Consider the following 11197-nt stretch of genomic DNA (forward strand, 5'->3'; position numbering starts at 1 on the left):
TAGTTCTTTTGTACCATGTGAAAAAACTCACAAAGGGTTTGATGCAATGAGTGGCTAATCAGATCAACCCTCGGTATTAGTTACCAAAACTCCAAAAACTGAATGCTGAAAACTAATTAGGCACGAAAGGTAGTTTAGTTTTAATTCTGTATCCAAATATTAACAGTTTATTAGGTTTTAGACTACTTGTTAAAGTTACAAACAAAAGCCAATCCTCATAAATTAAAGAAAAAGGGGAAACACCCCAGTAGGAACTGACATTCATATCTTGACGTGAAGTAACCTTTTAACCATTAGAAGATATCATGGAGTGACAAAGTGTCGTTTACAACTGGTTTGAGCAGCAAAACAAATATTTTGGCCTAAATACCACAAAAAAGCTATAAAGCATAAAGGCTACGAGAAAGGTGATCAACTTAAAATTATCGAAAAAGCTTGTACACAATCTTTTATATTCTGAAGGCAGGTTGCCACGCGACATTTTTCATATTTGAGCATAAAAGCAGTAAGTTAAAAGTGAAATACTATTATAGGCAATGGTTCAGAAGCTTCATTTGGATTTGATTTTGAGTTTGGATAAAAATTCAGTCATTTTTATAGAAACTGCAATAGTTTCACGAAAAAAATCTTTCAGCGTATTTTAATTCTAAATGAAAAGTGTTAAATGTAAATTCATTTTGGTTTTTATGTTGGATAAAATTTCGTTCGTTTTTATAGAAACTGTAATAGTTTCACGGGAAGCATCTTTCAAAGTGTTTTAAGTTTAAAAAATAAGCATTCATTGAAATTTACATTTGATTTTGATGTTGGATAAAAATCCATCCATTCTTATAGAAACTGCAAGAGTTTCACAGAAAACATCTTTCAGCGTATTTTAAGTTTAAATGAAGAGTATCAAATGCTAATTCATTTTGATTTCGCTGTTGGATAAAAATTTGTTCATTTGTATAGAAACTGCAATAGTTTCGCGAGAATCATCTTTTAGGGTGTATTGGATTTAAATAAAAATTATTAAATTCAAATTCGTTTTGATTTTGATGTTGGATAAAAATTCGTTCATTTTTATAGAATCTGCAATAGTTTCGCGGGAATCATCTTTTAGAGTGTATTGAGTTTAAATGAAAATTATTAAATTCAAATTCGTTTTGATTTTGATGTTAAATAACTATTCCTTTATTCCTATAGAATTTGCAATAGTTTCATGGAACGCATCTTTCAGGGTTTTGATGTTGGGTAAAAATTTAGTCATTTTTATAGAAGCTGCAATAGTTTCACGGGAACTATCTAGTAGTGTTTTATATTGCTATGCAGAAGGGAAAAGGAACGGGACAAGGAATCCTACGCCTGAGGCATGAATATACAGTGCAGTTTAACCGGTACATTGACTTACCAGGGGTCATTTACCTATTACTACAGACGGTACATATCTTGCCAGACGGGTTTATGAGGCAACACCCATTTTTTGGGGCCAATCAGAGAGAGCGGATACAGAAGGTAATCCATATATGGTAACTTGATTATAGGCATGAACATATAGTGCAGTTTAACCAGTACATTGAGTTACCATGGTCATTCAACTATTATCATGACTGGTATATGCCTTAGCAGACAGGTTTCTGACTCGACAGTCAAGCCTCTCGGATTTCAGTCATAATTCAACTATTATCACAACCGGTATATGCCTTAGCAGACAGGTTTCTGGGCCAACACCCGTTTTCTGGGCCAATCAGAGAGAGGTGATACAGAGGGTATTCCATATACGGTAACTTGATTAGTAATCGGATTCAAATATAAGGAGTGATTTTCATTCTCGAGATTGTGCAATGCAACCAGACAGGTTTCTGAGGCAATACCTATTTTCTGGATAATTGCCTTTAGTCAAGACTGGTTTGCTTACGAATGCGTCGCTGCTAATTAAAGAATAGGATGCTACACTTAGAATTGTTTAAGTTGAAAGTTATAACATTTGCGTAAACTAACTCAATTTGCTTAAGAATGCATTACTGGGAATTAAAAAATGGGATGGTACACTTAGAATTGTTGCAGAACATTCGCATAAACTAACTGAATTTGCGAAAAAAAAGGTATTCAATTGGCATCAATCTATGAAAATGGTTAACGATGATAAAATGACCTTGTGACTTGACCTAACTTTACTTCTTCGATGTGATCTGTATAATACACAAGTGGCGTTTGAACAGTGTTGCCAATTTAAAATAGGGTCTAACGTTATAGTACACTAAAAAGTTGATACTAACAGAGATATAGATGTCAAGAAAAGAAATTTAATAATGAAATTCAGAACAACCCTTAGAAATCCTTGCAAATCAAGTAGTGAGGTATATATGAGTATGATCCGTCAAGGATCATAAGCAGCAATGACCCTAACCACCAGGGACCTCCAAAGGTCCCATACCCCCACACTCCAAGGGGCCCCTCCCCCCAACTTTTTGGTCCCCATCTCTCCCCCCCATTTTTAATACTTTTTTTAAGTTTTTTTAATCTTTTTTTATTATTTTTCAACATGATATATTTTTTTCAACTTTTTTTACATCGCTTAGAATGACATGAAACATACTTAAAACATAAAAATTCACATTTAATATTTTCGAAACTCAAAATGAGAATGGTATAGATTCTACGAGTGATTGCGTAATAAGACTACTGGTATATGCCTTAGCAGACAGGTTTCTGACTCGACAGTCACCCCGGTCAGATTTCAGTCATAATATATACGAAGTACACAACATTTAGGTAAGTTCAATATCCCAAAAAAAGAAAGAAAAAACCGGTCCATCTTGGTTAGAGGTTAATATATTAATTTTTTGGGGAATAAAATACAGGTCCAAATTACAATTTTGTATAGTTTGAAAAGCTCTTTCAGCGAGTCAAATAGATTTTTTGGTTTTTTGATTAATTATTTACACTGATAGTGATATGGAGAATTCCAAGCGAATGCTAGTGAGTAAATTTTTTCTTGTTTTATAATAAAAAGAAAACCTTTTTGTGCTGCCAGTAAGTCGGCATTGACTTATATTAGACTTTTATGTAAATATGCATGAATCAGATACTAGAATTGTAACAATTAACAATTACTTATTCAAATTCTTCCTTGAAGTAGTTACCACTGTGAGGGATTTAAGCCTTTCTTGGCCCTCGATGCAATAGGCTATGGGATATTATAGTGAACATAGCTATAAATTTAATAACATGAAATATGTGATTCAAGATGCGAAATGTATTAAGAGCCTTACCCCTTTTCAGAGGTTAAGAGACGTATTGTTTAATTAAAATAGGAAGCTTTTTTAAAAGTATAAACAGCTTTAACGTAGAGAGCATCATATTAAAAATATACTTGGTTTAGCCTCCATCTAGGACTGCCGCTCCTTTCTTTATTTGTTTAAGTAGGTTGAAATTTACGTCTTTAAGTTTACGAGCTACCAACTGAGAAAACTGGAAAAAAAATTTATTTTAGGATGTTGTTGATCAAACCCCCCAGCAAACGCGGGCAAAGTTGGATGTCTCCCCTGGTAGCAATGTGAGTCATAGCAAAATACACAATGAAAATACCCTCTTTCGAAGTTTCAAAGATTCGAGTGCTATGAGAAAACGGATAAGGATGCTTGTAAAAACACAAGAAAAAGATAGTAATTCACTTCTATTTAAAGGAAGAGATGTGAGGCGCTATACTCAGTTAAACCATGCATGGAAGTATCCTATAGTGTCGTTATGCTAAATTTCTGATTGATTTGTCAATGTTCCTTTCTAAAAGCAGTATTTTTATGATTTCAAATAAAACTCGTTGACTTTTTTAATACTATCATTACTCAAAAGGTCCAGAGATTCTTAGAATATATTTTATACGCTCGTATCCTAATCCCCTGCGATATAACCTATTCATCACTTGAAAAGCCCATTATAACTGTTGATTTTATGTCTAAAAATATACTTTAAAGTGGATTATAGAATGGGTTTAATCCAGTTCAGAACCCATAGTCGACATTCTGGTACTATTCCTACTTGCAACGATAGCTAAACTACCAAGTGAGAAAAAATTGTCATTTATAGCTGAATTTGAAGGGTAAATATCAACTTGACAACATCATCTTTGAATGTCAAGGTTACTAGTGATTCCATTCATAGTTCTATTCCCGAGACCCAACTGATCATGCATCTAGCTTTTTAATGTTTTATACATTATATTTAGGTTTCTTAACCTTTCGTAGGTGTGTATTGCATGAAACTGATGATCTGGGATGTTTAGTTTGCTATTTTGAACTTTTCTGAGCTAGATTTCCCAACCTTTCGTAGGTATGTGTCTGGTTTTATTGATAATATTGGATTTTCTAATAAAGTTGGGTTTTAATTGTCAGAAATAAGAACATACATGTTTAAAATACATCTGATTTTAATAATTGGGTACATTTTTGCAGATTTTTTAATACAGTTGGGGTTTAGTTTTCAGAAATTAGAACAGCCCACTTTAAAATACATCTGATTTTATTAATAACATTTTTTTTATATAAAGTTGGGTTATAGTTTTCAGAAATAAGAACATCCATAACGTTCTGTTCTAAATTTTTCAGTAGAAGATAGAAACAGTTATACTTTGATTGTGAATATTCGCCATGAAGATAAAGAGTTCTTTTTGAATTCTGCGTTTTCTCAAAGAGGTGTAAAAGTGTTCAAGTTCTCTTCTGAAGATAGAAAGTTCCTCTTTAATTCTCAGTTTTCTCAATAAAGTGAAGAAAAAGCTCAACCTCCCTTCCGAATTTTCTCAAAGAAAAAAAAAAGTTACAGATCCATTCTAATTCTTTTTTCAAAAGAAAATAAAAAGTTTCCACTTCAGTTCTGAATTTTTGCAAAGACCGGAAACAAGTTTTGAGTTTCCTCTGGAGTTGACATCGTACCCTAAAAAAAGAATGGAAACAAAGACGAAGTAATGCCTTACAATATCTTTATTGCTATAATTACATGATAAATATCCTCCTAAAAATAAACTATGACACCGAAATGGAATAAGTATTATATTACGAGAAAACATTATGAACAAATTTTATAATAGGCTTTGAAATAACCTTTATTTCTATGGATGAATGGGTGAAGCCTAAAACGAACAGAAACTAGAAATCCTTGGAAATCAAGTAGTGAGACGATTATGAGTATGAATCGTCAAAAATCGTTAGCACCATTGACCCTAACCACCAAAGACCTCAACCTCCAAAGGTCCCCATACCCCCAACCTCCAAGGGGCCCCCTCCCCCACCGTTTTGGCCCGCTCCCCAATTTTGTTATACTTTTTGAAATTTTGTTTTCTTTTTTTTTATTTTTTTAACATGGTATTTTTTTCAACCCCTTTTTTTACATCTCTTGGAATGACATGGAACATACTTAAAACATAGAAAAATCATATTTAATATTCTCAAAATTCAAAATGAGAATAATATAGAAATTTTAGTCGTGACTTTTACTATTAGAAAAATAATGTTTGTAGTAGCACTTTTTTTTCTTTTTTTTGGGAGGGGGACTTCGAAATTATTCAACTTTTTTTACGGATCTTAAAATGACAGGAAATATGCTTACGGCTATGTCAATCGTACTCGATATGGATATGCGAGATTGAGATCTCCGGGTTAGAGCTTAATATATTCAGTCTTTGAGCATAAAATACAGGTCAAAATTACAATTTTGTATAGTTTGAAAAGCTAATTTCAAGGATAAATGGTGTTTTCGATTGTGAATTCCTTGGCTTGAAGAAGTCATCATGTGGGGTGATTTTTGAATGCTCGTTTTTATTGATGACTACAGATCGTAGAGAAGTCTCTTATCACTGGCATATCAACTACAATATGTATGCTTACAATAGAGACATGTGGCGCAATACATTATGCGTTATAAACAAACTAGGTTTATATGATAGAGTGTACCCCCATTCTATGATGAAGGGAAGGATCTATCCATGGTACAAGAGGAAGTTAGAGAAATATGTAGTTTTTTTGGTGTAACAGCGCTATACGCGAAAGGGAATATACCCACTGATAAACTTTTAATCGACAAATGCAAATCTGATATACCAATATTCAACTTGGAAGATTTTAATTGTGAGGTATTTCCGAGTAAAATACACAACCCAGAGGACGAGGTTCGATTTTTTAGCAGATGGGTGCCGACATATATTCTTTCTCGGAATATGTGTATAAGATATCCCAGGAAGAAGAACAACAACAAAATCCGTGATATAGATTGGGATCACACCAAGTGGATTATGAACGATGATGAATTTTTATAACACCCATCACCCCCATAACTATCCAACGGTCTTTTTAAAGACCAACAAATCTATAAACACATCGTAACCATGGTCATATGAATCTTTTCTGTGCCTTGACAGAAAACAAAACATCGCATCGTACTAGACTGAAATAGTTTTTTCTGTACCATGTGAAAAAATTCACAAAGGGTTTGATGCAATGAGCGGCTAATCAGATCAGCCCTCAGTATTAATTACCAAAACTCAAAAAACTGAATGCTGAAAACTAATTAGGCACGAAAGGTAGTTTAGTTTTAATTCTATATCCAAATATGTATAGTTTACTAGGTTTTAGACTATTTGTTAAAGTAACAAACAAAAGCCAATCCTCATAAATTAAAGAAAAAGGGGAAACACCCCAGTAGGGAATGATTTTCATATCTTGAGTCGAAGTACCCTTTTTAAGCATTAGAAGATATCATGCAGCGACAGTGTCGTTTACAACAGGTTTTTTCAGCAAAAAAAATATTTTTGCCAAAAAACCACAAAAAAATCTATCAATCATAAAGGCTACGAGAAAGGTGATCAACTTAAACTTATCGAAAAGTTTGTACACAATCTTTTATTTTCTGAAGGTAGGTTGCCACGCGCCATTTTCATATTTGAGCATAAAAGCAGTAAGTTAAAAGTGAAATACTATTATAGGCAATGGTTCGGAAGCTTCATTTGGATTTGATTTTAATTTTTATAGGAACTTTTTTTAACTTATTTTATAATTTTTTATAGGGTCATTTTTATAGAAACTGCAATAGTTTCACGGAAAACATCTTTCAGTGTATTTTAATTTTAAATGAAGTGTTAAATGCAAATTTATTTTGGTTTTTATGTTGGATAAATATTCGTTCACATTTATAGAAACTGTTATAGTTTCACGGGAAGCATCTTTCAGCGTGTTTTAAGTTTTTAAAAAAGCATTCATTGAACATTAAATTTGATTTTGATGTTGGATAAAAATCCATCCATTTTTATAGAAACTGCAATAGTTTCATGGAAAACATCTTTCAGCGTATTTTAAGTTTGAATGAAGAGTATCAAATGCTAATTCATTTTGATTTCGTTGTTGGATAAAAATTCGTTCATTTTTATAGAAACTGCAAGTTTCGTGAGAATCATCTTTTAGGGTGTATTGAGTTTAAATGAAAATTATTATATTCAAATTCGTTTATTATTTTGATATTGGATAAAAATTCGTTCATTTTTATAGAAACTGCAATAGTTTCGCGGGAATCATCTTTTAGGGTGTATTGAGTTTAAATGAAAACTATTAAATTCAAATTCGTTTTGATTTTGATGTTGGATAAAAATTCCTTTATTCCTATAGAATTTGCAATGATTTCATGGAACGCATCTTTCAGGGTTTTTTAAGTATAAACAAAAAGTAGTAAATGCAATTTCATTTTGATTTTGATGCTGGAGAAAATTCATTCATTTTTATAGAAACTGCAATAGTTTCACGAGAACCATCTTTTAGCGCATTTTCAGTTTATATGCAAGGTATTAAATCCAAATTCATTTTGATTTTGAAATTCGTTCATTTTTATAGAGACTGTAATAGTTTCACAGGAAGCATCTTTCAGCGTGTTTTTAAGTTTAAAAGAAAAACATTAAATGGAAACTTATTTTGATTTTGATGTTGGGAAAAAATTTAGTCCTTTTTATAGAAACTACAATAGTTTCACGGGAACTATCTTTCAGCGTGTTTTAAGTTTTAAATGAAAAGTATTCAATGAAAATTAAATTTGATTTTTATGTTGGATAAAAAACCATCCATTCTTATAGAAAATGCAACAGTTTCACGGAAAACATTGTCTGATTTAATACATGCAATAAACTAGCTAGTGTCGATAACCGGACATAAAGTACCAGTGGGAAAGCCGCATCGTGTCTCTGAACAAGCCTAGAGTACGATTGTTAGAGCCGTAAGCATATTTCATGTCGTTTTAAGATACGTAAAAATCTAAGTGTCAGAGTGAATTGAATTTAGGTTAGATAGATTATAGATGGCAGCAAACCCGCTCAGACAAACAGTCATAGTGAGAGAGACATTCAAAAAGTTGGGTTAATCTATGTTCGTGAATTGAATTTAGGTTAGATATATTATAGATGGCAGCACACCCGCTCAGACACACATTCATAGCGAGATAGACGTTGGGTTAAAAAGTTGGGTTAATCTAGGTTCAAAAAGAGTGGCGCCACTCTAGAAATTTGTATCTCAAATTTCTCGCTGGTATGTTAAAACCGTAGAAGAACAGAAAAATTATAGATTGTACGGGAAACATAAAAATTAAAAAAATGAAACTGTATATACGTAAGGTTTTATCTCTCTCTCTCTCTCTCTCACGTCAATTTTTTTGTCTAAATGAAATTTGAAAGATAAAAAAAGTACTAAAAACTCTTTTTTTTGTACGGAATGATATAAAAAATGTTTTCTCGCTGGTATGTTAAAACCATAGAAGAACAGAAAAATTATAGATTGCATGGGAAACATAAATATTAACAAATGAAACTGTATATACGTAAGGTTTTATCTCTCTCTATCTCAGGTTTAATGTTTCTAAAATTAATAAAAGCAAAACAGTATGTCCCCCTAGACTCTAAAAAAACATGATCAGATCATTCGAAACCTAGTGAAAATATTGTATTCTATTATAGGAGCAAAATTGGACTGACGGGCAGGATATTTGGGCCGAGTTCGGGCTGACTGAATCCTATGACGAAATTGGTAATTGGTAACGACCAATCCTGTAATTGGTCGTTGAAGCAGCGGATTCATGTGATGCTAAACTCAAAGGACTTGAAGAAGGACCTGAAGAAGGTCAAATTATGGAAGAAGAACCAGAGTTTATAGAAGACGATGACGTCGTTTACATTAAAACAGTGTTTTGTGGGACTGAATGCAACAATGACATAAAAGCAGAAGAAAAAGAAGTCATGGAAGAAGATGACGTGGTATATTTAAAAACAATTACACATGTAGACTTAGAATAATAGATTTTTTTTTTTAATAAAATGATGGAATAAAAAAAAACCTAGCATATTGACAGATAAAACATGTTGATAGAACAAGTTTCGTCTAATCTTTTGTAAAGTGTGATAAAAACTCAATGATAACTCACATCATTATCATCAGCAGTTAAATCATCAATATTCCTATTGTCTGACATAATTGTTTCTTTACTGAACACAGTTGAACTTATGACATTACAAAATCTTACAAGACTATTTATATTTATACTCAAGGCCAAGGAATCTGTTATGTAAGAGTTGAGGGACTCAAGAGCGCTCCCTAACGTTCAAAACTAGATTATGCGAAAGTGCCTTAGGGGTAGAGAATGACCTAGATAATGGTCATTGAATCTCAAGAGTGCCCTAGGGGAATGACCCAGAAAAAGTTCGTTCAAGCTACTTACTCGATACTCACTCTCTTTGAAAGGTGTATAGATCCATGCAAATCCATACGACATTGCGAGAGGATACTCACTCACTTTGAAAGGTGTATAGGTCCATGCAAATCCATTCGACATTGGGAGGGGATACTCACTCTCTTTGAAAGGTGTGTAGGCCCATGCAAATCCATATGACATTGCGAGGGGATACTCACTCTTTTTGAAAGGTGTAGAGCTGCTATAGAAGTATTACCTATATGTGAGGGACTGCTTAATCTCTTTGAAAAGGTGTAGAGCTGCTATAGAAGTATTACCTGTATGCAAGGGACTACTTACTCTCTTTGAAAAGGTGTAGAGCTGCTATAGAAGTATTACCAATATGAGAGTAGCTACTTACTCTTTTTGAAAAGTTGTAGAGCTTCATTCAACTTGGTACGCTTCAATGTTTCCTAGTGCCGTTGTAGAGAATGACCTAGATAAAGTTCATTCAACTTGATCCGCTTCAGTGGTTCCTAGTGCTGCTATAGAATCCATATGACACATTCTACTATGGCGGTGGAGACACGGCAAATTTGTAATACCACTATGCCAGTTTTTGCTCTAACGGGGCTCTCTCTTTAAATTAATTTGTTTAATCTCTGGATTTTTTGATGGTTTTGGGACCTGTGAGTGTACATGATTTAATTTGTATTTGTATTAGATGACCGTGCCTTAGATGTCTACTTGTTTCCTTTAATGCATAATAAAAGTTATTGTACTATACCAAACCTCTCTACAACGTTAGTTTAGTCTCTTGATTAACCACAGTCGGTACGCTCAAGACAATTTGTCAGGCCAAGGCCTGACTTTTGCGAACACAAATATTTACTTTCCGCATACAATCAAGCCACTAATAAACCTTATTGTTATATATTTTTAGACCTAAATCAAAACACGCCCAAAGAGTTGCCTGTAGTCACTGATATTTTCGGTAATGAAATTACTGTATATCTAATGGTGAATAGTAAAAAAGGTCATTATTCATTATCAAGACGTTAAAGAAGCTAAAAGAACACCGGCATTTATTTTCTGTGCTAGGCAATTCAAAATCGCGGCTTGGGAAAGCAATACTCAAGCATAGCGTCGACAAGGAAATTATTAATCTCTTATCGGAAGTTTGTTTAAATTTAAGAGAAGGTAATGTTCAACTGTCAGATGGTGTTAGACAACAGACAAAGCAACATCGGTCACTTGTGCGTGCTCTAGCTTGCAAAAAGAAAGCAAATTATAAAAGAAAACGTATTGATCAAGCGGGTGGTATTTTCTTTTCATTGTTACTACTGATAATCGACGGACTTGTAAACACTATTCTCTAGAAACGGCTAAACCCTATAAATTGACAGAATTTGAACTTGCTCTTTCACCAACAGAGCAGGTTTTAGATAATCTTGATAAATTTATTAACAATGAAACAATTGCCGACAATGAAAAATCAATTTTGCTTCAGAATGCCATTCGTCGT

At 33.1% G+C, this 11197-nt stretch overlaps 1 protein-coding gene across 1 annotated transcript in view; it reads right to left on the reverse strand.

The window, feature by feature from the left end:
- Positions 1–10896: 10896 nt before the first annotated feature.
- The window catches only part of LOC148938968 (uncharacterized), a 1947-nt gene continuing 1646 nt past the window's right edge, over positions 10897–11197 (reverse strand). The window contains exon 3 of the mRNA XM_089107412.1: positions 10897–10941. Within this exon, the coding sequence (XP_088963538.1) occupies positions 10897–10941 (45 nt within the window). The remainder of the gene's footprint in view (positions 10942–11197) is intronic.

This window comes from Artemia sp. Qi Xiang Cuo, unplaced genomic scaffold (genome assembly GCF_049724085.1).
Source record: "Artemia sp. Qi Xiang Cuo unplaced genomic scaffold, ASM4972408v1 HiC_scaffold_23, whole genome shotgun sequence".
Taxonomy (NCBI): domain Eukaryota; kingdom Metazoa; phylum Arthropoda; class Branchiopoda; order Anostraca; family Artemiidae; genus Artemia; species Artemia sp. Qi Xiang Cuo.